Genomic DNA, 25923 nt, shown 5'->3' on the forward strand with positions numbered 1-25923 from the left:
AGTCTGTCCTATCTCATGGCCTCCCTATACTATTTCTACTTATAATTTAAATTCACATATTTTATGAAAAAGAAAGTCATAGTTCACATTTGTGATGATGACGATGATTTTTTTATTTGACAAATTTTGTAATGCTGATGTCAGCTGAAGTCATGAAGCATTTTTCTGTGCTGCAAAAACAAATCTGACTCATTTTCCCTCCTACCAGGTTGTCTGTAATGGCATTTTTGGGAATAAAACATAAAATAGTGATTATAATACCTCCTTTCCTTAAACCTCACAAAGTAATGAAATAGGAAGAAGAGAAATTATTTTTAGGAATGACTTTGGAATAATGATCATAGAAGTTACAAATCCAAGAATTCCTAAAGAAATACACTGATTCATCCATATCCAGAATACACTAAAGGAATTTATGATTAGGACAGAAAAGATTGAGTCAAATCTCCAAGTTTCCCGTGATTGGTACTATGATAGAAGGACTGAGTTTCATCAGCTTATGTTCTCTTGAGTTCCTGAATGAAGCTCTGACTCCTTGGAGATTTGAGATTGAGTTTTGATGCTCTAGGAATTGTCTTCATTAGGAGGTATTCCTGATTCCATGGAACTGGGAGGTGAAGAAATTTCCTGCAAAACAAAACATTAGTCTTTAAGAATAAGATCACCATCTCCTCCCCACATCCCTTCCTGTTACCATTAAACCATCAGCAATAATATTCACCCAACTTATTACTACTGTGCTAAACCCTGAATAAAGATTATGTGCACAGTCTTCAGAAAAAATATCAGAAGAGAATGAAAATAGTATTTTTATTTAGAAGTTAGGATGCCTAAAATCTAGGAAGAATATGTGATTTTTCCTGGGCCATATAGCTGGAAAATCACAAATTGAAAGAAAATAATTATTCTTTAACCACCCACCCCACTTCCCCCATTATATATCATCCACTTATCAGGGAAAACATTCAACCTTTGGTTTTTTGGGATTGGCTTATTTCACTTAGCATGATATCCTCCAATTCCATCCATTTATCTGCAAATGCCATAATATTATTCTTTTTACGGCTGAATAATATTCCATTGTGTATATATACCACATTTTCTTTATCTATTCATCTGATGAAGGGCATCTAGATTGGTTCCACAAACTAGCTATTGTGAATTGAGCTGCTATAAACATTGATGTGGCTGCGTTACTATAGTATGCTAATTTTAAGTCCTTTGGGTATAAACCGAGGAGTGGGATAACTGGGTAAAAAAATGGGTCCATTCCAGGTTTTCTGAGGATTCTCCACACTGCTTTCCAGAGTGGCTACACCAATTTGCAACTCCACCAGCTATGTAAAAGTGTGCCTTTTTCCCCACATCCATGCCAATATCTATTATTGTTTGTGAGAAATGTTAGATTATGTAGAGGGAAATGAGAGGAAGGGGGGTATGAAAAATGGTGGGATGAGACAGACATCATTATCCTATGTACACGTATGATTACACAAATGTTATGAATCTACATCGTGCACAACCATAGACACAAAATGATGTACCCCTTTCGTGTACAATGAATCAAAATGCAGTCTGTAAAAAATTTAAAAAAGGAAATAATCAAAATTAATTCCAGCTGCAGAAAAAGGCATTCTCTTATATATTAAATACGTTGTTTCCTTTTGCATTTGAATTATTTTCTGTATTTCATTCCATCTTGAACAATGATACAATGTTTAATTCCAGGAACCTCAAGAATCATTGCCACATCAGTTTCTTTCCAATTCTGCTGGAAACACCTTCAACCATAGAGAGCAGTCTGCAGGCCAGGCAACTTATCAGTCATTGAAACAAACCCACCTCTCTGGAATCACAGCAGTTTCCTTTGCACCACATGATTGAGATAGAGATATTTATGCCCAGTTCCAACAAAGTGAAGATCAGCATTAGAGACACCAGGCCCTAGGGAAGATGGTACCTCACATCAAACACAGCAGAAACATCCAGAGGAAAAACTCTCAGCAGGAAACCAGATTGCAGTGTCTCCTTCCCACAAAATGGAATAAAGTGAATCCCAAGCGAGATTTAAGATACAGACACATAAACTCTCAATCTCAATCAAAGGAACATTCTCCCTGAGGAAAGAGAGGCGCACAATTTCTATATAAACCCAAGTGAACTAGTCATGGAACAGAGAGACCACAGAGGCAAAATTCTGACACTATTATTAATATTGATCAGTTTGAAAAGAAGTAACCTAAGGAGATGAGTAGGTAGTTTAAGAAAATGGAGAAAAGGGATCCCTCCTCTGTTTTATCAATAGTAGCTCATAGAGGCTTTGGGGCATTTACATGATCCTTAGAAACTAAAGCAAAAAGCTGGTATAAAAAAAAAAAAAAGTAAACACATTGGTTTGCTAGTGATCTTTCTACATCACTGAGGCACCTAAAAGAAATACAATTCCAAAACTTCTCTAGAGGAAAAATGCCACTATATCCACAGAAAAACTCAGGGAAACATAAACTTAGATAATTAAACATTTAATAAAGAAAATGAAGACATGGAATTCCATGACTAGGTCAGAAAGCAGGAGGATCAGGGATGGGTAAATAATAATTTGGAGATCACTGGGTTGCCTTTAACAAACCAGAAGGACAATATTAATTTCTAAGTTGACCTCAAAAGAGATAGAATACCTAAACACAAACCAAAAAAACAATGTGACAGCCTATTAACAAACTTCCCTGTCAAAACATCATACTCTGATAAACTCAGAGGGTCATCACTCAAAACTTTTCAGACGGTGGAGAAAAGTTGTGTGTCTCCCAAGTTTGCCTTATTAAGCAAAGATATATGAGATAAATTTTTTAAAAACATTTATCTCTAGGGAACGTAAGAGAATTAATCATAATGTTAATAATACTCTAACATAATGTGCTAAGTACTGTTTTCATTGCTTTTCCAATATTAATTTATTTCATTCTAAACCTATGGTACAATTATTCTTCTCATTTTAAAAGTGAGAAAACTAAAATACCAAGGTTATTTAACTTTCCCTTCATTACAGAGTTTATAGGCAGCAAAGACAAATTTTAAATCAAGGTAGCATAGGATATAACATATTGTTTTCTTTACATTTTGAAATGTTTAAGATATTTTATATAATTAAACATAGCTTTAAATGCATACATTTGATGAGGAACCCAGGTACAGGCATAAGTCCGGAGACAGTGAAGACGGACAACTCTTCAAGGACTGGTTATTCACAGCTAGATGTATTGAGAGAAAAACGATTCCGACTAAGGCAATTGTAGCACTAGCGATGTTCATCCCAAAACTGTTTTGCATCTAAGGAGGAAAAATAATTTTCCATTAATATGTGTGACCATCCTTTATCCCCCCTGGCAAAAAAATTATTTCTCCAAATATTGATTGAATGCTGTTTACTCGTCCAATAACATTCTAGATGCAGGACAAACTTGGATGAACAAAATCCCCCACCACCTATGGAGCTATGGGCTAGGAATAAAGACAAAGGAAACCGGGAACATTCCAACAGGTACATCATGCGGTATTTTGAAGCAGTTAAGTACTTTGTGTTAATAGAATGATGTCAGGAGAATCTGGAAATCCAGAGAAAGGAGTGGAGGTCTGTGGTATTAAATGGGAATAAATGACATGTGGGGAGAAGACCAAAGAACTCATGTTTCCCCAGATGTCCAAGAGGGTGCATGGGGATATGTCCACACAGTCACAGAAACACTCAGTTCAAAGCCCCGAGGCCACAGTGCTCCAGGGAAGCAAGGTGGCCTAGGTAGTTGGAGGCAAACAAGCAAGACTAGGAAATGAAGACAAAAGATAACGGAGAGCCACATCACACAGGATCCTGTAGGTCATAAAAGAATTATGGTTCTAACTTCGAGAAAAATGCAAAGTTACTCCAGAGAATTTTGAGCTAAGGAGTAATAGATTTATAGCTAATCTATCATGAAGGAAAATAGTAAAGAGGGTCATGAGCAGAACCAGCGAACCCAGTGAGGAGACAGGATGGTAGACTGAATGTAGGGACATCAGTAGAGATAAGAACAAAGGTCAAACTCAGACATAGCTTGGAGGCAGAGCCCACAGGATTTGCTGACAAATTGGATTCAGGATGTGGCAGAAGAGCCAGGGAAAGTTTCAGGCCTTTGGTCTGGTAATTGGGAAGGATGTTTGCCTCCAACTACCTAGGCCACCTTGCTTCCCTGGAGCACTGTGGCCTCGGGGCTTTGAACTGAGTGTTTCTGTGACTGTGTGGACATATCCCCATGCACCCTCTTGGACATCTGGGGAAACATGAGTTCTTTGGTCTTCTCCCCACATGTCAAGGATGGAGGAAGATTGCATGGAGAAGGTTTCAGGAGGAAGATCTGGAGTTGAGTTTTGGACCTTTTAGGCATCTAAGTGAAAGAAGGTAGATATGCCAATCTGATGCTCAGGAGAAAAACCTAGTACGGAAACATTTGCTTTGGGGTTGTGGGCATAGAGATGTTATTTGAAGTCACTAGAAAGAATGAGATCACCAGAGGAGACAGAGTATGGGTTGAAAGAGCAGGTAACAAGGAATCACACACTGAAGACCCTACCACCATCAGGAACCAGGAAAGGAATCAGGAAAGAAGATGAGAAGGAGAACCCAAACGACAGGAAGAAACCAGCCAATCAAGGTGTGCGGGAGGTCTAGTGAAGAAATTCCTGGAGGAAGAATGAGTGACCAACTGTGCTAAAGGCTGCTCATCATTAAAGTCAATGAGGACTGAGGATTGCCTGTTGTTTTAGCAACGTGGAGGTTTTCATGATCTCTTAAAAAGAGTAGTTACAGAGGAGTGGGAGGGAAGAAAGTACTGATTAAAGTGGGTTTAATTAAAGATATATACATAGATAGCTATAGATATATACAGATACTTAAAATATTTATGTACCTTATGGATGATAGGTAGGTAGGTAGATAGATAGATAGATAGATAGGTAGATAGTAAGTAACTGGATGTTCCTATACTGATTTTAAAAGATCTGGTAGAGAAAGACAAATAGGAATGATAGATTTCTCTGGGAAAAAAACTGAAAGGAATATAACACTCAGGTAGGGGAATCAACTTTAAAGAAAATCACAGAGCATTCCCCTATGCCAAGAGGCTAGAATGAGAAAGATATTGATACAGATCTAGTCCACAGAGTAGATGTTGTAGTGGGGTCTGAAACTTTTCTTTGGATGGCTTCTGTTTCCTCAGAACCTCAGAACAAGAAGCAAAGACATCAACAGAGAAAGGAGTTGTGAGAAAAGGGACTGGTGTTTGAAGCTGAATACTGTATGGCTTGAATGTGAGATGTCCCCCAAAAACTCATGTGTGAGACAATACAAGAAGGCTTGGAGGTGAAATGATTGAGTTATGAGAGCCTTAACCCAATCAGTGAATTAATTCCCTGATAGGGATTAACCAGGTGGTAACTCAAGGCAGATAGGATGTGGCTGGAGGAGGTGGGTCATTGGGGGTGTGCCTTTGGTGTATATATTTTGCATCTGGTGAGTGGAGTCTCTCTCTCTGCTTCCTGGTAACATCCTCCACCGCAGTCTTCCGCCATGATGTTCTGCCTCACCTCGAGCCCTAAGGAATGGAGTCAGCCATCTATGGACTGAGATCTCTGAAACCATGAGCTCCCAAATAAACCTTTTCCTCCTCTAATTACTTTTGTCAGGTCTTTTGGTCACAGCAACTAAAAGCCTGGCTAAAATAAATATAATGGTGAAATAGCCATCAAGGGAGGAGGAAAAATGAATGAATAGAATAGGAATGTGGAATATAAATGGATGGATGACTCAGAACACAAACTTAGCATTGCTTAATCAGTGGCTAAAGGAATAGAATTTTTCACTCTCAGTTGCTGGAAATCCTATCCTCAAAATAATTACAATTGGTTAAATCAAATGACACTTAAAAATCAGGAAGCATTTTCATCAAATATTTTGTAACCATCCCAGATATACATGTCCACAATTTATATGACTTTCGGATGACCTTCTATCTGAATGCTTTCAGAAAAGAAAACTAATTTTCTTGTGCAGTAAATGACTCAGTGTGAATTGCCAACCTCTATCTTCCCACTGTTTGAAGATAATTTATTTCCTCTCCTATACGCATGGAGAAAGAGGAACCATCACTTACCAGCATTCTTGTGGGTTTTCTCCCTGCTGCAACAGACAAGGATCCTGAACCAATAAACTGAACGGGAAGTAAAGCAGATATAGAATATTAAGTCTCAACCATGTGTTTCTGGGCCCTCTCTGAATTAGCATTTACCTAGTTTTAGTTATATCAACCTCATTTCCAAATTCATACTCTAGAACACCAAATTATACTAGATGTTGCTCGTTATTTTATACAACTAAGATTTAAAAGTAGTTCACATTTTAAATACGTTTACAACATTTTATTTTGTTTGTGTGATTATAGACACTTTCAAAACATATATACTCTTGCAATAGAATTTTAGTCTGCTTATGTTTATAATAAATATATGTATTTCCATATTCAAGCCTTTAGAATATGATTCTCATATTCCTATCCAAGTTGCAGATAAGTGTCTGAATTATTGGACTAGATGTTCCAAAAGATATTTTATAAATATAAGTGTTTTTATCTGTGTCCTCTCTAATTTTTAAATTAGTACTTTAATAATCCTATTTCTGTGACACTAATTTTGATACACTGGATTCTCACAATTGTTGTTTTTCTTAACTTTTATCATTTTTTAACTCCTAAATCTCACCCTTTACCAAACCATTCCTGTGAATCGAGAGAGAAGTTGCCAAAATCATGGAGAGAAAAGCTTGCTACTAATATTCAGCTCTTGGATTCGGACTGAACATGCAGGAAGCATCTGTAGTTTCTGCTTCAGACAGCAAAGAAGTTATCACAGGACCCTCCTCAGCCCCTCTGTGGGAGCATCTTCTCTGTGTCCCCATCCCTACTCTTTCTCCTACTTCTCCTGTCACTTTGGTCTAATCACCATCAAATCTCTCTTCACCTCTTTCTTCTTCTGTAAAATGGAGATGTGCACATCCCCGTGGTTGATGTCACCTACCTGATGGCAGCGTGGAGATAACATTCAATGATACATAAAGTGGACTCAGGTACTTGCTCAGCACACAGAAAGCATTCAAATTGTTAATAATACCTAATGTTTTAACATGCATTTTTGCATTTAATTTCAGAGATTCAAAGAGAAGGTTCTCATACTCATTTTACCATCCTGGTGAGGAAACTGAAGGACAAGAACTCATATGTCTTTTCTGATGTCACACAAACAGAAAGGATCATGTGGTCAGCGCAGGACAGGGCACAGATACAGTGAGCGGGGATGGAGGGTGGGGACCAGGCTGTGGCTCTAGGTAAGGGCAGGCAGAGAGGGCACACTATAGACCTTAGACTGTTCTCTGCAGCGTACCGACCAGAGAAGCTTCCAGCAATCATCAGTTTTGAATCTTAGTATTGATGATGCTTAAGTGAGAAAAAAACACTCTCTTCACTGAAAAACTGGAATCAGTGTCCTCTTTTCTACAGTACAGTATGGAAATGCACCATTTAGGTAGTCAGGATTTATTATGCAGAACAAATGTGAAACCTAGGTTATCTAGAAAGAGTTCCTAGTATCAAAATAATAATATTGTCTAAAAGTTTCAGAAATGCTGAATTCAAATTACATGTTTCAGACTGTACCCAGAAATAGTATACAATCTTTTGTCAGAATAGGAATTCTGATTTTGATCAAGAAGTAGTCAAATTAAATAAAATATTCATTTTTGTAAGTAAAATATTTATTTTTATAAGTTTGCCTTTTCTTCATGTACCAATAACATGTTCTATTCACAACTTTCAGTTAAATATCTCCATCTTACATTTTCTAGTCGCTGCTTTATTTTTGAAGTTCAGTTCAGAACTGAACATAGGTAAATTGTCAAAGATCTAGCACCAGGATAAACATGCAAATAATAACAATATTAGTAATAGTAGTAGCTATGGCTGATTAATAGTTTCTATTAGCCACTTTAAAAAATGAAACTCAGGCAAGTGATAATCAAATAACAAAGCAGAGTGAATAAATTTCAAAGATCTCCTAGGCCATCTCACCCCAATTAGAATGGCGATTATCAAGAATACAAGCAACAACAGGTGTTGGCGAGGATGTGGGGAGAAAGGTACACTCATACATTGCTGGTGGGGCTGAAAATTAGTGCAGCCACTCTGCAAAGCAGTGTGGAGACTCCTTAGAAAACTTGGAATGGAACCACCATTTGACCCAGCTATCCCACTCCTTGGCCTATACCCAAAGGACTTAAAATCAGCATATTACAGAGATACAGCCACATCAATGTTCATAGCTGCTCAGTTCACAATAGCCAGACTGTGGAACCAACCTAGATGTCCTTCAATTGATGAATGGATAAAGAAAATGTGGCATATATATACAATGGAATATTACTCAGCCATAAAGAATGATAAAATTATGGCATTTGCAGGCAAATGGATGAAATTGGAGAATATCATGCTAAGTGAGATAAGCCAATCTCAAAAAAAACAAAGGACGAATGATATCGCTAATAAGTGGATGATGACACATAATGGGGGGTGGGAGGGGTTAGTGTTAGGGTTAGAGTTAGGGTTAGGGAGGGGGCAAGAATGAAGGAAGGACTGTATAGAGGGAAAAGAGGGGTGGGAGGGGTGGGGGAAGGGGAAAAATAACAGAATGAATCAAACAGCATTACCCTATGTAAATTTATGATTACACAAATGGTATGCCTTTACGCCATGTACAAACAGAGAAACAACATGTATCCCATTTGTTTACAATTTAAAAAAAAAGAAAATAAAGAGCTATACACAATGAAAAAAAAAATCTCCTAGGCCCCCAAAACCTTTTTTTTTTTTTTTTTTTTTCTTTCTTCTGATTACATTTTGACCCAGACTGGGGAAAAGACTCTTCTGATTTTCTGAGAGTCATCGAAAAATTTCTTATCTCCTAAGTTAGGACTCCCAGCTGAACCACAAGGCAATTCAGTACTCATTTTTCATCCAATTCTGTTAGTATCCATAAATCTAACAGATAGATACTAAATTAATGTTTGGGACTTACATGTGCTCAGCAAATGGGATTTCTTTCATCAGAAAGAAAAGGGGCTTCTTTTCAACCTTGCTTATGTCAAAAACTATAACTCAAAACCACAGTATGTTACCTTCCAATAACCTTCAAACAACGTGTTCAGGACCAAGCACACTTGCAGCGGTGGCTTCTAAGAAATGATCCATAGCCAGGGGGAAGGGATACTCACAAACACAGCGCCCCACAGTGGATACCCTGTGTAGAACGTGAAGAGAAAGAAGTGTCTGAAGAGCTGAGTCAGGTACTGTGAGGAACCCAGGAACACACCCAAGGCCAGAACCACCACTCCATTCAGGATCTGCACAGCCTGCAGGAAGGAAAGCAAAAGACACGGCACCATCTTCGCTTCCTTCAGAAAGGAGAGACCATGGCTTCCAGTGGTGCACACATGGAGCCTACTTTAGCTGGGCAAGAGCTTCTCCTCAGAGGTTCTTGTTCCTCTCTGTCCTCATCAACTCCTGTGGCAAGACTTCATCTTCGCCTCTCCCCCCTTTTCTCTTCATCCTCACAAGCCATTAAACAGCAAAAGTATAAAGCAAATGTGCTGCAGAGAGTCCAAATACCCTCCCAGTGAGCTTCCGGGTCACCAGGTGATCAAGGCAGGCGGGTGTTAAGCAGCATTCCACTCAGCCTTCTCCTGGACGCAGTTTTCTTAATTTGAAATATAGACTCTGAACGTGATGGAGCTCAGCCTCAGTTGTGGGGGTCAGAAGGCACCAAGGAAGACTGAGGGGCCTTGGAGTCCATCCCCCGTGGTTGGACGGGCTGCTTTCTGCCAAGAGAGAATGCCTCTCTCTCCATTGCTACTTCTCAGGTCTGACAGGTCTCAGACTTGCTTCATCACTGACTTAGTCATGAGAAACTCAGAAATTCCTCCTCTGGCCATACACAAAGTTTTCCCCATGGTGTTTACTTTTCTCACCTCTTAATTTTTAAACGGAGGCTGACTTACCCCAAGGGCCTGCAGTACTCCCTTCTGGTGATCTTGCGTTCCTTCCACAGGCCAGTACACAGAGCTATTCACACCCACTGGTTCTGCCTGGCTGCCAGAGGCCTTCGGTGGCTCTGCCTGGTTACCTTCTTGAGAGGCCATTTGGGGTTGTTTATGGCTGTCATGGAAAAGAAATCCAAAGGCTTAAAGATTTCCCTTTTCTCACATGCCAATATTTTTCAATGTGTTAGAAGGGTTCCATTCTGTCCATGCATCAAAATGATGGTCCACAAATGGGGTAAGAAGGCAGAGTGACAGAGTTCATGTGGTGCTCAGCTCTACCCCACCCTATGAGGTTTCATTCCACTCCAGAAACACCTTTCCCTGCAAGCTTGACCCAGGAAGCTTCGCTCTTCCAGTAGACCGAATCTCATCCCGCCCCATACTCTCAGGATGCCTCTTGGAGTCCTGGCCAGACCTGAATGAAGCACCCCTCTTGCTTGCTCTCAGATTCCCCAACTTCCTTCTCTGGCCCCTTAATTAGGTTGAGCTTCATTTCCAGAATACTTGGCTGAGCCTCACTTTCCTCTCATTCTGTGACTGCAGTGCCTAGCTCCGTGTCCGTAATGGGGTTGGCACTCAGCTCATGCACATTTCATAAACTTTTGGTCCAGCATGATGTAGCCTTGCCTTAGGAATGACCCTAGGAAACATGTCTGCAAACTCTGGCTCCTTTCACTGAGAACCTCATGGCAGCTCTGGAGGGAAGAAATCTAAGCATATCCTTGGGTTTAACTTTTCTAAACCATCAGGGAGAATTTTCAGTCTTCAACTAAAACAAGTTATGTTCTACAACTTTTGGTGAACTTAATGTTAAAAAAAAAATCAGAGAAATATAACTTTCCTAGGAATTTACCAATTAAGTTCACCTGTCCGGGTCTTGATAGAGCAGAAGTTGTTCTAAGGACTTTGCTCATGTTAACTAATTTAGTTCTCACAACATCCATTTGAATGGTTACTATTGTTATGACACTTTCCATTTTGTAGGGTAGGAAGCTGAGGACCAGAGAGGTTAGATAACTTTCCCGAGGCCACCAGTCAGCTCTTTCAAGAGTTAGGGATCAGAGTCTGGGAATCTGACTCTAGTTACACATATCGTCCCTCAGAGTTTATGCTGAAACTCACTCACCAAACCCCACACAATCTTCAGGAGCATCCAGACCATTCCTTGCTGTCAGAGCTGGCAGTCATTTGGACTTAACATAAATAAGATAAGTGTGTGTGTGTGTGTGTGTGTGTGTGTGTGTCCATGCCCACATTTCCCAAAGAAATAGCTACATGTCTCCATTTTTTTTATCATGGCACCAGAGTAATATTCACATTCTAAGGAGAAACCATTCTTATAGAATAAATATTCCCAAAACTCTGTAAAACAACAACAAAACACTTTATAGACATCCGAAGAGGTCATTGGGAGGCAACAGACTAGAAAGAAAGGGGAATTTCTACAGAGAGGGAACCAATGGGTTTTACCTTGGGGCTTCAGTCCTTGGCAGACTTCTTTCCTCCCAAGTCCATCTCGTGGAGAGCAGGAGATGCTTAGGAATGATCCCCACCAGTGTCTGTTCCAGAAAACAGCAGCTCTTCCTCCTCAGGCTTAACGGATTTTTCCCTTGTGCAACACTTCAGCAGAGCCAGTGAGAATGTGTCTCTGACTGACTGGAAGGTGTGCTAATCCCATGTGTGTCTGTGGCCTCTCTGACCATCAGCTTCCCCAGGGTTCAGCAATAAGTAGGAAACTTGTGTCAGGAGTAACTGTCTTCTGGCTTTGAGATGTTGCTTAACACTTTGTCGGAGCAAGAAATACATGCAGAAATTGTATGCAGGTCAGTGGGAAGGGGTTGTAGAATGGAAGAAGACCAGAGCGGTTGTGTAGTAAGAAGAGATAAAACCAGACAGTAGGAGTAGATGGCAGGAGGGAAGGTGGTCACTAAGGTACTTAGACTCTTATCACGTGCCAGCAAAGGTACCAGGTACTTTGCATGCACGACTGTGTTCAGTTCTCACAAGCTTTGAGAGGTAAATTACTTTGTCCAGTGTTGTACATTAACAATGCTAATTTAATGTAAATGCATCAAATGATCACTATGTACAAGATACTGTTCAAAAAGCTTTACTTGTATAAACTCCTGTTAGCCTCACAATAGCCCATGACCTAGGTACTTCCCTTAATTCAATATTATGGAAGACAAATCTACCGCATAGAAATGTTAGCCAGCTCTCCTCTCATTTAATGAGTTACCTTAGTCCCTTTTCTGCTGCTGCTGTAACACAATACCACTGACAAGGAAATTTATAAATAACAGAAGTTTACTTGGCTCATGGTTCTAGAGGCTGGGAAGCCCAAGACCATGGCATTGGCTTCTGGCAAGGGCCTTCATACTGCATCATCACAAGGCGGAGGGCCAGTGAGCATGCACAGGAGAGAGAGGATGGAGGCCCCACTTCATCCTTTTATCAGGAACCCACACCCATGATGACTAGCACAACCACAGAAGTCATATTAGCTCCTGCCCCCAATCCTGGCAGCCTGGGTTGGCCTCCTAAGGCCTTGGTAACTCACCACCATGGCTTTCCTGGGCTCAGCTCATGCCTCGGCTTTCCCAGGTTGCAGTCTCATCCCTTCCAGGCTGACATAGCACGTTGGTAGCTCTACAGTCCTGGGGTCTTGGGAATGACTCCACTTCCCAGTTTCCCCAGCAGGGCTCTCTGTGGTGTCTCCACCCCTGCAACAAGTCCCTGTCTGGGCACCATGCTGTCCACAGCCCTGTTTGAGATCTAGATGGAAAAAACCATGCCCCACTCACCCTTGAATTTTGCATCCCTGTAGAACGAGTGCCTTGTGGATGCTGCCCAGGTTTATAGCTTGTACCTTCTGGGGCAGCAAGTTAAGCCCCAACCAGGCCCTCCTGAGTCATGGCCGCAGCATCTGAGAAGTGCTACCCAGAGTGCTGGGAGCAGAGTCCCAAGAAGCTCAGGGCAGGCCTCCCATGCAAGGCATCTTGAGCTCAATCCCCAAAACCCTCGTGCCCTCGTAGAACTTGGTCTATGACAGGAGAGGAAGACTTGAAGAACTCTGAAATTCCTCCCAGCTCTTTCTGCCATTATCTTGATGATCCATCAACCCATACGAATCTAAAACATTTGCTTGACTCTCCAAGATATACCTTTCCTTCTTTACATGGACAGCCTGTGAATTTTCCAACACTTCCATCCTGCTTCTATTTGAATTATAAATTCCATCTTTGAGCCATTTTCTCTCTTTCATTTCACTACACATGGTTCAAGTGGCCACACAGAAGCCAGGATGTTTTGCTACTTAGATATTTCTTTCACCCGGTATCCTAGTTCAAGGCTCTTAATTAAGTTCCTCATTCCAAAAAGTCCGAGGACATGTTTTGCAGCTGTGTCACAAGACTGACCTTGACTCCAGTTTCCAGTCCTTTGACCCTCCTCGCTTCTGTCTGAGACCCCATCAAAATGGACTTAACCATCCACAGTACTCCAACATCCTGGTTGCAACTACTGAGTAATCTCTAAGAAGAGTCAGACTTTCCCTACAGCTGTCCTCTTCAGAGTCCTCACCAGGATTGCCCACAATGCTCCATGTATGGCAATAAAGCATTTCCTAGCCTGTTCCTCCAATTCCTCCCAGGACCCAGTTCCAGGTATTTGTTATCACAACAGCTCTGCCTCTTAGTACCAGTGTTCTGTCCTGGTCCATGTTCTTCTGCTATAACAGAATATTGCAGAAGGGATAATTTATAAACAATCAAAGTCTACTTGACTCTGGTTCTAGAGGAGAGGTAGTCTTAGACCACGGCACCAGCATCAGGCAAAGGCCTTCAATGCTGAGTCGTAATGAGACAGAACTGTCAGCGAGCACAGGCAAGCCAGCGTTTATCAGGAACTCACTCCTGCAGTCCCTCCCATTCCTGCAACGATGACAATAATCTGTCCATGAGGACTCTGCCTTCAAGACCTGATCACCTTTTCAAGGTCCCATCTCTTATTACTGTCACAATGGCAATTAAATTTCAACATGGGTTTGGAAGGGACCTTCAAAGCACTGCACCAACAAAACCATGTGCAAAACCCAGGTTCTCTGCAGTGTGGAGATAGAATCATGCCTGTTCCCCCAGTGTGATTGTAACAACCCCTCTTTCAGTTCCAGAAGTGGTCCATCTACATGATAGATTATAGACTCATCCTAAATTAACCAGTGTCCTTAAGTAGGGAGGAAGATGAGAGCCAAGGGACAAGGAATAGGGAAGTAGGCTTTGTGTGAAGATCCCAATTACAAGCGTCACAGAGGGCCACGGGCAGGGCCTGAGAGGAGGGCCCAGAACAGCCGAGCCACATGAGAAGACAGCTGGAGAGAAAAACACATGCTGCCAAGTGAGGTCCCGGTTCCAGAAACCAGAGCACAAACAGGGAGGAGGGTTCACAGGAAAGAAAAGGGCACCAGTTTCCACAGTTGAAGGACAGGTCAGGGATGGAGACTGTGCATACGAGGCAAGCAGGGTCCAGCGTCCAGGAAACACTACACACAGGAGCTCTGCAGTCAGGGACCTCAGCAGAAGCCAATCAGGAACTAGTGGAAAGGACGGTGGTGAAAGATGTGACAACCCCCTCCCACCCGTTTTAGCCAGAGCCATTGCAAATGGAGCACTGAAGAAATGACAAGGAAGCACCCTGAGCAAAGGAAGGAAGAAATATGAGGGGGCTGGGGACAGAGCTCAGTTGGTAGAATGCTTGCCTCGCATGCACAAGGCCCTGGGTTCAATCCTCAGCACCAAAAAAAAAAAATAAGAAAGAAAGAAAAAGAAAGAAAGAAATATGAGGAAGTGAAAGGAAAAAAAAAAATGGATCTTTCTCCAAGCTTGCTTTGAATTTAGAGCTGTAGACACAGCCATGAGAGGAACTCCAGACTTCAGTTGTCTCATTTGTAAATTTAAGATTACAGTGCACCTTACAAAACAGTATTACATTTAAATGACAGAATGCAGGTCAAGGTCTTAGTTGCCAATACCTCTACATGAGTTCAAAATAAACAATGAAAACAGGAATGTCCTTCACTCCTTAGAAAGAGAATAATGGTGAGAAATAGCCTTAGGGAGAATATGCACAGTAAAGATTAAATATGCTTACTGTGTGCAACATAATGCATTAAGAGATGTAAACATTGTGAAATAACAATCGTAAATTAGATAGGGAACCTATCACAGTTTTTGATTTTAGAACGTGATCCATGTGTTTGATTCATAGCTAACCAGTTAATAACTTTGTAAGTTTCCAGTTATTACTTTGAAACAATGTCCTACCAGAGAACAAGTAAGACCTGTTCTCAACAGATTTCAAGCACACCATATACCATTGTTTTGACTACAGTCACCTAGCTAAGCGTTAGATCTTCAGGATGGACTCACGATACCACACCTCAGGAAAGCTGGGTGGTGGGGAGTAAAATAAATAATCACAGAAAGGCAAACATTTGTAAAAGCAAGTTAAAAGGAAGAGAAGATTCATAGAGCTTTTTCTTCCATTTGTATATTTCCTAATTTTAGGGGGAACTAATTCAGGAGAAATACTTCAATGAATAATCAAGTTCAAAACTTAAGTCACTAATTTCCAAAAGGAAAAAATAAACTCTGAATAAAACAAAAAATAAACATATGACCAAAAACTTAACATTGCTACTGAGAGTCTCTCCAGGCTACCAGCCATGACCTTACAAACGGAATACTCAACGATAGAGACAGCTCTGATTTTACCATTTGCTTTTTGACTCCCAGTAAGAACTGGTAATTGTTTAAGAAACTCCTCAGTCAAAATAACAAAGATTTTCGAGGCTCCAAAATCTTTGCGTGAGAAGCAAACTCGTGGTTTTTTTTTAAGGTACTGACATTTGAGGTCCTCTTTTTGTAGTGGAACCAAATTGATGCTGTTTGATGCAAGTAGAGAAACAAACTTCCACTGCTTGAAACAGCTGGCTGTGTGCGGCCCCAAGTTCAAATTAATTCACTCCTAGATTCCAGTTGTTCCAACAATAGTCAAATTGCCCTAAAATACTACTCAAGGACAGTGTAGAAATTAGAATTCCCCCAAATAACGATTTTTTTAAAAACCATATGCCAGGCACTGTGGCACACACCTGTATTCCCAGTGGCTCAGGAGGCTAAGGCAGGAGGATGGTGGTTTCAAAGCCAGCCTCAGAAACTTAGTGAGATGCTAAGCAACTTGGGGAGACACTGTCTCTAAATAAAATATTAAAAAGGGCTGGGAATGTGGATCAGGAGTTGAGCATTCTTGAGTTCAATTCCCAGTACCAAAAGAAAAAAAAGCATATATGTTTGTGTGGGCGAATTGGAAGGGGTGAAGCATAACAGACTTGTTCAAGTGTGTTTCATTTATTCTTTTTAATTATACATGATAGAACGTATTTTGACATAGCATACATATATGAATTATGACTTCCCTTTCTTGCAGTGGTACATGATGTGGAGTTAACCTGGTCATAATATATGAACACAGGAAAGTTATGTACAAATAACTTATGAACACAGGAAAGTTATGTACAAATCATTCCACTGTCTTTCCTGTTCCCATCTCCTTCTCTTCCCCACACTCCTCCCTGTCTGATCTGGTGAACCTCCACTCCTCCCTCCACAACCCCACCTACTGTGATTCAGCTTCTGCATATCAGAGAGAACATACAGCCTTTGGTTTGGGGGGTTGGTTTATTTCACTCAGCATGATGTTCTCCAGTTCCATCCATTTACAGGCAAATGCCACAATTTCATTCTTCTTTATGGCTAATATTCCATTGTGTAGATATACCACATTTTCTTTATCTATTCATCTGTTGAAGGGCATCTTAGGTTGGTTCCATAGTTTAGTTATTGTGACTGAGTTGCTGTGAATATTGATGTGGCTGCATCACTGTAGTATGCTGATTTTAAGTCCTTTGGGTATAAACCAAGGAGTGGGATAACTGGATCAAATGGTGGTTCCATTTCAAGTTTTCTGAGAAATCTCCATACTGCTTTCCAAAGTGGTTACACTATTTGCAGTCACACTAGCAATGTATGAGAGTGCCTTTTTCTCCATATCCTCACCAACATTTATTGAAACTTGTATTCTTGATAATTGCCATTCTGACTGGAGTGAGATGGAATCTCAGTGTAGTTTTAATTTGCATTTCTCTAATTGCTAGTGATGTTGAACATTTTCATTTATTTGATGACCATTCATATTTATTCTTCTGTGAAGTTGTTCAGTTCCTTTGCCCATTTGTTGAGTGGGTTATTTGGGTTTTTGGTGTTAAATTGTTTGAATTCTTTATATATCCTGGAGATTAATGTTCTATCTGAGGAGCAGGTGGCAAAAATTTTTCTCCCAATATGTAGGCTCTCTCTTCATGTTTTTAATTGTTTGCTGTGAAGAAGCTTTTCAGTTTGATTGCATCCAGTTTATTGATGCTTCACTCAGGAATTCAGTTCCTAAGCAGACATGATGGAGATTTGGGCCTACTTTTTCTTCTAGAAGGCACAGGGTCTCTGGTCTAATGCCTAGGTCCTTGATTCACTTACAGTTGAGTTGTGCAGAGTGAGAGATAGGGGTCTAATTTCATTTTATTACATACAGATATCCAATTTTCCCAGCACCACTTGTTGAAAAGTCTACCTTTTACCCATTGTATGTTTATAGAACCTTCATCTAGTATGAGATACCTGTATTTATGTAGGTGTGTCTCTGTGTCTTCTATTCTTTTACTCTGGTCTACATGTCTATTTTGGAGCGCCAATATCATGCCAGTTCTGTTACTATAACTCTGTAGTATAATTTAAGATCTGGTATTATGATGCCTTCTGTTTTACTTTTCTTGCTGAAGATTTCTTTGGCTATTCTGGGCCTTTTATTTTTCCAAATGAATTTCATAACTGCTTTTTCCATTTCTGTGAAGAACATCATCAGAATCTTAATAGGAATTGCATTAAATCTGTGTAGTGCTTTTGGTACTGTAGCCGTTTTGACAATATTAATTCTGCCTAGCCAAGAACATGGGAGATCTTTTCATTTTCTAAGGTCTTCAAATTCTTTCTTTAGTGTAGTTTTCATTGTAGAGGACTTTCGCTTCTTTTGTTAGATTCCTAAATATTTTATTTTCTCTGAGGCAATTGCAAATGGGATAGTTTTCCTAATTTCTCTTTCAGTTGATTCATCACTGATGTATAGGAATGCAATCGATTTATGGGTGGTAATTATATATCCTGCTACTTTGCTGAATTCACTTATTAGTTCTAGAAGTTTTCTGGTGGAGTTTTTTGGGTCTTCTAAATATAGAATCATGTTGTCAGTAAATAGGGATAGTTTGAGTTCTTTTCCCATTTGTATCCCTCTAATTTCTTTCATCTGTCTAATTGTTCTGGTTAGAGTTTCAAGGATGATGTTGAATAGAAGTGGTGAAAAAGGGCATCCCTGTCTTCTAGTTTTTAGAGGGAATGCTCCCAATTTTTCTCCATTTTGAATGATGTTGGCTTTGGGTTTAACATAGGTAGTTTTTACAATGTTGAGGTATGTTCCTACTATCCCTACTTTTTCCTAGTGTTTTGAGCATGAATCGCTCTATTTTGTCAAATGCTTCTTCTGCATCTATTGAGATAATCATGTGATTCTTGTCTTTAGGTCTATTGACATGATGAATTACATTTATTGATTTCCATATGTTGAAGCAACCTTGCAACCTGAGATGAACTCCACTTGATCATGGTGCACTATCTTTTTAATGTTTTTGTATGTAGTTTGCCAGTATTTTATTAAGAACTTTTACATTTATGTTCATCAGGGATATTGGTTTGAAATTTTCTTTCCTTGAGTTCTGGTTTTGGTATCAGGGTGATATAGCTTAATAGAATGAATTTGGAAGGATTCACTCCTCTTCTATTTCATCAAATAATTCGAGGAGGACTAGTGTTAGGTCTTCTTTGAGGGTCTTATAGAATTCAACTGAGAATCTGTCTAGTCCTGAACTTTTCTTTCTTAGTAGGTTTTTGATGGTATCTTTAATTCATTGCTTGAAATTGATTTGTTTAAATTTTCTATGTCCTCCTGATACAATTTGGGTAGGTCATGTGTCTTTAGAAATTTGTCTATGTATTCAAGAATTTTTATTTTATTACAGTATAAATTTTCAAACCAGGTTCTGATTATTACCTGTATTTCAGTAGTATTCATTGTGATATTTCCTTTTTCATCATGAATTTTAGTAATTTGAGTTTTCTCTTTTTTATTTTGGCTAAGAAATTATCAATTTTATTGTTTTTTTTCAAAGAACTGACTTTTTATTAATTTTTTGAATTGTTTCAATTTCATTGAGTTCAGCTCTGATTTTAATTACTTCCTATCTTCTGCTTTTGGTATTGATTTGTTTTTCTTTTTCTAGGACTTTGAGATGTAATGTTAGGTTATTTATGTGTTGATTTTCTATTCTTTTAATGAATGAACTCAATGTAATGAAATTTCCTCTTAGCTCTGCTTTCATAGTGTCCCAGAGATTTTGATATATCGCTGTTCTCATTTACCTAAGTATTTATTTCATCTCTGATTTCTTCTGCTATCCATTTTCCATTCAGTAGTGTATTATTTAGTCTCCAGGTGTTAGAGTAGCTTCTATTTTTGTTTTATCATCAATTTCTAATTTCATTCCATTATGATCTGATAGGATGTAAGGTATTATCTCTATTTCTTTGTATTTGCTAAGAGTTGCTTTGTGGCCTAAGATATGGTCTATTTTAGAGAAGGATTCATGTGCTACTAAGAAGAAAGTGTATTCAGTCCTTGATGGATGAAATATTCTATATATGTCTATTAAGTCTACATTATTTAGTTTTTAGTTCTATAGCTTCTTTATTAAGTTTCTGTTTGGAGGATTTATCCAGTGTTGAGAGAGGTATATTAGTCACCCATTATTCCATTATTATTGTGCTGTGGTCTATTTTCTTCTTGAAATTGAGAAGGTTTTTTTTTTTTTTTTTTATGTACGTAGATGCTCCATTGTTTGGGGCATAAATATTTATAAATCCTTATGTCTTGCTGATGTATAATTTTCTTCAGTAGTATGAAATGTCCTTCTTTGTCCTTTCTGTTTAACTTTGGCCTGAAGTCCACTTTATTTGATATGAGGATTGAAATCCTTGCTTGTTTACAAGATCCATGTGTTTTTCCCATCCTTTCACCTTCAGTCTATGGAAGCCTTTGCCTATGAGGTGAATCTTTTGGAGAGAGCATATTGTTGGGTCTTTTCTTTAATCCATTCTGCCAGTCAATGTCTTTTGATTGATGAGTTTAGACTATTAACATTCAATGTTATTATTAAGACATGATTTTTATTCCCTGTCATTTTGATTTATTTCTGGTTTTTAATTTGAATTAGTTTCTCTATTGATTCACTGTTCTTTCAGTGTAATTCCTCCCTTTGTTTGTTTTCACTTTTATTTTTCATTTCTTCTTCATCAAATATCTTATGTTTTGTAGTGCAGACTTTGTAGTTGTGAATTCTTTTAACTTTTGTTTATCATGGAAAGTTTTTATTCCATCATCAATTCTGAAGCCTAATTTTGCTGGATATAGTATTCTTGACTGACATCCATTTTCTTTCACCTTGGTATATTTTATTCCATAAAATCTTACCTTTAAGTGTCTGGGCTGAGACTTCAACTGAAATCCAGATTGGTTTTCCTCTAAATGTTACCTGTCATTTTTCTCTGTCAGTCTTCAAACTTCTAGCCTTATTCTGTATGTCAGGTGTTTTCATGATAATATGCCTTGGTGTGGGTCTGTTGTAATTTTATGTATTTGTGGTCCTGTAAGTCTCCTGCATTTGATTTTCCATTTCATCTTTTAGTTTTGAGAAATTTTCTGATATTATTTCCTTGAAAAGACAGTGCATTACTTTCATTTGTATTTCTAAGACTTCATGTATCCCAATATATCTTAAATTTCATCTTTTCAGGTTACCTCATATTTCTTGGAAGTTCTGTTAATGGTCTCAACATCTTTTCTCCACAGTCAACTTTGTTTTCAAGATTATGTATTTCATCTTCATTGCCTGAAACACTATCTTCCAAGTGATCTTGTCTGTTGATAATGCTTTCAAATGAATTTTTAAATTGGTTTCTTGATTCCTTTATTTGAGGATTTCTCCTTTTATTTTCAGGATATCTCTTTGTGGATCTTTCACTTCCTGTATTTTCTCTGATTTCATCCCTTATACTGTCCTTTACTTCACAGATCAGTTGAACAATGTATATTCTAAACTCCTTCTCTGACATTTCTTCCACTGCAGTGTCGATGGATTCTCTTAAGTATCTTGGTTTCTTTGAGGCAATTTTTCCCTTTTTCATGTTGTTTATGTCTACCCATCTAACTGTACGTATCTGAGGCAGTAGAGTTTCTACCCTGTGGACTTACAGTGTCCCTGAAGCTTTCCAGTACCTCACTGTTTATGAGAAGACAAATAATAACTTGCTGAGAAGCTGCCTGTCTGCTTTCTTGGTTTCACACCACGAAGCAGCCAGGAAAGTGACCTCCTCTAGCCTACCATCTTGAAAGCCTCACTCAAATATTTTTAATTATAGAAATATAGACTTCATTTAAATACTTATATTTATATACCTTAGAATGAGAGAATAATGTTAGTTAGAGTTGTCCAGAAAATATATCCTACAATTCTGTTTCACCCCTTGCTTTAATTTTCTCAAATGTCATTCAAGGTGGTCCTTGACAAATTATCCTGTTATTATCTCGACATATCATAGGCAAAATGCCCTATCCTAAATCTTTCCAATTTTGGTAATATCCTGACTGTCCGCACAATTGCCTAACACATAGCTAATTATCTTACTGACTTTTGACTACTTTCTTACCTCACCTTAAGTCCATTTGGAAATTCTTTACCTCCAAAACACAGAAAGTTAGTCCACATATTTTTCTAACTTCACTGCCACAAACACAGGTCATGATGATGCTATCTCATCTTTATTATTTATGAAGCTCTTTGCAGGACTCCTGGCTGCTGCTTCCACCATTGTTCAGAGGGAAAAAGAGTGATTTTAAAATATAAATCAGATCCTGTTACTCCTCTGCTTATGATGCCTGCAGTGGATTCTCATATTCCTTCTGGCAGCCTGGAGAGGTTCCCCAGGACAACATAAGTTTTTGTGCACATGGACTTTCTATTTCATCTTTTGGTAAATGACTAATACATTCAAAGATCATACATGTATTAGTCAGGGATCTCTAGAGGGACAGAATCAATAGGAAGTATGATTATAAAAATGGGATTTATTAGATTGGCTTACACAACCAGAAGCTGGATAGTCCACAATGGCCAACTGCAGCTGGAGAGGGGGAAGAACCAGCAGCTGTGCAGTCCAAGAGGCAGAAGCCCCAGAACAAGAAGGATCAAAAGTGCTACCCTGGTCCAAGACAAAGGCTTTTGGAAACTACCTGGAGAATCACTGGCAGAGACTGCTCTGGAAGAGTGAAGCAGCAAGAGTCTGATATCCTCAGACAATCAAAGCAGCAGTCAAGAACCTGTTCAAGAAAAGTTGAGCTTGTATCTGCATCTGCTTCCTTGTTCTTCCAACTTTAATTCCATCTTATTGGGTAGTGCTGCCCACACATGGGGAGGGGCTCCACTTCAGTTCACTATCCCACTTTCCAATCATTCCTAGACATGCCCTCATTGACACACCCAGAAGCCTCTTAATCATTGGCATCTCTTAATTCAATCAAGTTGACAATTCAAATTAACCATTACAATACATAACCCAGTACAATTCTCATTAATGGATAATCTCTGTTTAGTCTTTGTGTACTTCTAACTACTGCTGGATTCCATATGATTAAAAGTTACCAAAGAATTAAGAGTAACTTATGCATTTAACCAGGTTTTGGTTTTTTTCATAAATATATAGTATTCCCTAGTTCACTTGAGAAGGGAAATTAAATGGAGCTCTGAACTGTATGAAACTGGCATTTTTCTACATTATTTTCTAAAATAAGCACTTTCAATTATTTTAAACTAATGTATATGGATATAATAGAAATGACTAAATCCATGACAATTAAGAAGGATTAAGAGTTTATAAATTGAAGAGTAGAACTGGATTTGTTCTGGCTTCATTCTTAAATGTCCAAATGAATTTAAGACAAATGGTCTCTCCTTTCTGACACTAATGACAATTACCCATAAAGTAGCAGGACAGGAGGCTGTAGGACCACATTTTTAAAATTCAGACACTCATCACTCTTCATCTTGTATCACAAAAAAATATTGAAGAAAAAAATGTATTGGCTCAAACTGTAAATTTCCTTTATCCTTGGTGATCATTCATTCACTACACATCCTCCTAAATACCTTGATATACAGTAACTCTAGTTCCAAATTCAAGAAAAACACACTCTATCCATTAGTAAGCTTTAGGTTTCACTGAAAGCTGTAGAATTCCTTTAAAAGCCATTGTTTTCTAGAGAACTAAAGTTCCACAATTTGATTATTAGAGGCAACAGAGTATAGTGGCAAATACATGGAGAACACAGACAGATCTACAGCCAGTTGGCCCAGTTTTGAATCTTGGCACCAACACTAAGTATCCATGTAACTCACACAAATGATTTAACCTGTTTGTTTTCTTATCTGTAAAATTGGGATGCTTTTAATATATACCTCATGGGTTAAGAGAATCAAATTGTTTGTTACAGTGTATTGTTCCATTGCCTGACACTCATTAAGCCCTGTAGAAGAGTTACCTTTTAGGTGTCTATTAATTGCCAAAGGTAGATGTCCATTATGACAAGGTCAAATTTTTTATTTGACAGGTAAATTACCAGAGGCAGAATTTTGTTGAAAACTATAAGATAGTAGTAACACTTTCTTAAAAATTTTAGCAAAAAATTAAAATATTATCTTGGCAAAATCTGTTTCTAGAAGAATATATCATCCAAAGTAGACATAACAAAGCAATTGAATAGCCAAGACACAATTCAATTCATACACTTGGTATAAGAAACCTTCCAAAATTGGAAATGATTTTGTAGTGCATTAAGTTTTCCTTTTCAGGGAACAGGAGGTGACATAAAGCAGCTGGTGATAAATATCCACGTGAAGAACTTCTCCTAAGTGGGATTGTCTACCTGATCACCTCAACCAGTTATTTCATGTGTGCAAGAATTATACCAAGAAGAATGGAAAAAGCTAACATCAAATTTCAGCTAAGGGAGTGGCTACTTGAAATCTAGAATATGAATTTATTTTCCCTCTGGAATAATAATCCAAATATGTTGTCGCATTGAATTATTTTTAGGACTCTACTTCACTGATTAATTAGGAAACTGCACAGAAATCAAGGTACCTGAACCTGAAAGGATTTCTCTTTCTTGGGAGATAGTATGTGGAATTTTAGTCTATACTTAAAGTTTCTACTCCGATGCACATTCCTATCTCTATTCTTACTAAAAATATTTAGAATATTTTTGTGGAGGTTTATATCAACTAGGTCAAATCATTGTCCTTAAGGACTTATTGCTGAATCTACTGCACAGAAAACAAAATTCAAATGAATAATATAAATTACCTAATAGTTAACTTAATGTTAAGTTAATTAATAAGCCAATGCCAAAAAAATCAAAGGCCGAATGTTTACCCTAATCAGTGGAGAATGATATATAATGGGGTTGAGGGGGGGAGTGAGAGAAGAATGGAGGAACTTTAGATTATGTAGAGGGAAATGAGAGGGAGGAGGGTATGAAAAATGGTGGAATGAGACAGACATCATTACCCTATGTACATGTATGCTTACACGAATGGTAAGAATCTACATCGTGTACAACCATGGAAACGAAATGATGTATACCATTTGTGTACAATGAATCAAAATGTAGTCTGTAAAAAAATTTAAAAAGAAAAAAAGAAAGGAAAGAATTTAAAAACTGTGCCAAAAGGGATAAAGTCCACCCATTAACCCCCTAAATAAATAAATAAATAAATAAATCATACACCTTGAATAAAAAGACATCTTACTAATCAGGCCCTTTACATACTTAGTGTTTATAGGAATCAGATATCTAAGGAGAAATTTATACCAACTTTTTCTCTATTAAAATAATTCTTTTCCAACCAAATTGATAATACCAGTAGCAAGTTTCCATTTCTCATTTAGGAGAGAGCCAGTTTGACTATAATTTAATAACCCTAACTCTTCTGGTGTTGTCTCAAAGTCGACCACAAGGGGACTGGGATCTAATTTTTATTTCATTACCAGTAGAAACTGATGTCAGCCACACAGATTTCCTAAAGAAAGGGGAGAGAGAAAACATGGTTGGAGCACTTGGAATAGGTCTCAGTCTGAACTTGGAGCTGTTATTTTTCCATTGTTCAACACTGTGATCATTTTCAATATGGCGATTTAGGAGTACAGCATGGTGCCAGCCCACTGTCCTTCTGGGAGACGGCAGGTTCTTGGTGTAGGATCTGGACAAAGGTACTTATAGGAAAGCTAAGTCCATTTAGTCTCCTCATGGTTTCTAAATCAAACACTGAGCGGGAAGATAAATGGTCTCAGATGATTTATAATGCTTATGTTAGCAGAGAATCAAGGTACTCAGTAAAACAAACTTAGCCAAATGGATCCTAAGAACCATGAATAAAAACCACCAAGAGCTTCACTAAGCCAGAGCTGTGGGTACCA

General features: G+C 38.5%; 1 protein-coding gene across 1 annotated transcript; it reads right to left on the reverse strand.

The window, feature by feature from the left end:
- Window positions 1-432: 432 nt before the first annotated feature.
- Window positions 433-10222, reverse strand: Ms4a3 (membrane spanning 4-domains A3). Its single transcript, XM_047519542.1, has 6 exons — window positions 10133-10222; window positions 9350-9487; window positions 6186-6242; window positions 3172-3330; window positions 1843-1944; window positions 433-627 (listed from the first exon to the last, which is right to left on the reverse strand). The coding sequence occupies exons 3-6, from the start codon at window positions 6189-6191 to the stop codon at window positions 565-567; spliced, it is 330 nt and encodes a 109-aa protein (XP_047375498.1). The 5' UTR covers window positions 6192-6242; window positions 9350-9487; window positions 10133-10222; the 3' UTR covers window positions 433-564.
- Between the last annotated feature and the right edge of the window lie 15701 nt (window positions 10223-25923).

Source organism: Sciurus carolinensis, chromosome 11 (genome assembly GCF_902686445.1).
Source record: "Sciurus carolinensis chromosome 11, mSciCar1.2, whole genome shotgun sequence".
Classification (NCBI taxonomy): domain Eukaryota; kingdom Metazoa; phylum Chordata; class Mammalia; order Rodentia; family Sciuridae; genus Sciurus; species Sciurus carolinensis.

Excerpts from the sequence above, each read along its gene's own strand:
- Ms4a3 (XM_047519542.1), bottom strand. Across the intron at positions 1,945-3,171 it reads ACCTGGGTTCCTCATCAAAT|GGCCTGGTGTCTCTAATGCT; the intron begins GTATGCATTTAA and ends CATCTTCCCTAG. Across the intron at positions 628-1,842 it reads ACTGCTGTGATTCCAGAGAG|GAAATTTCTTCACCTCCCAG; the intron begins GTGGGTTTGTTT and ends TTTGTTTTGCAG.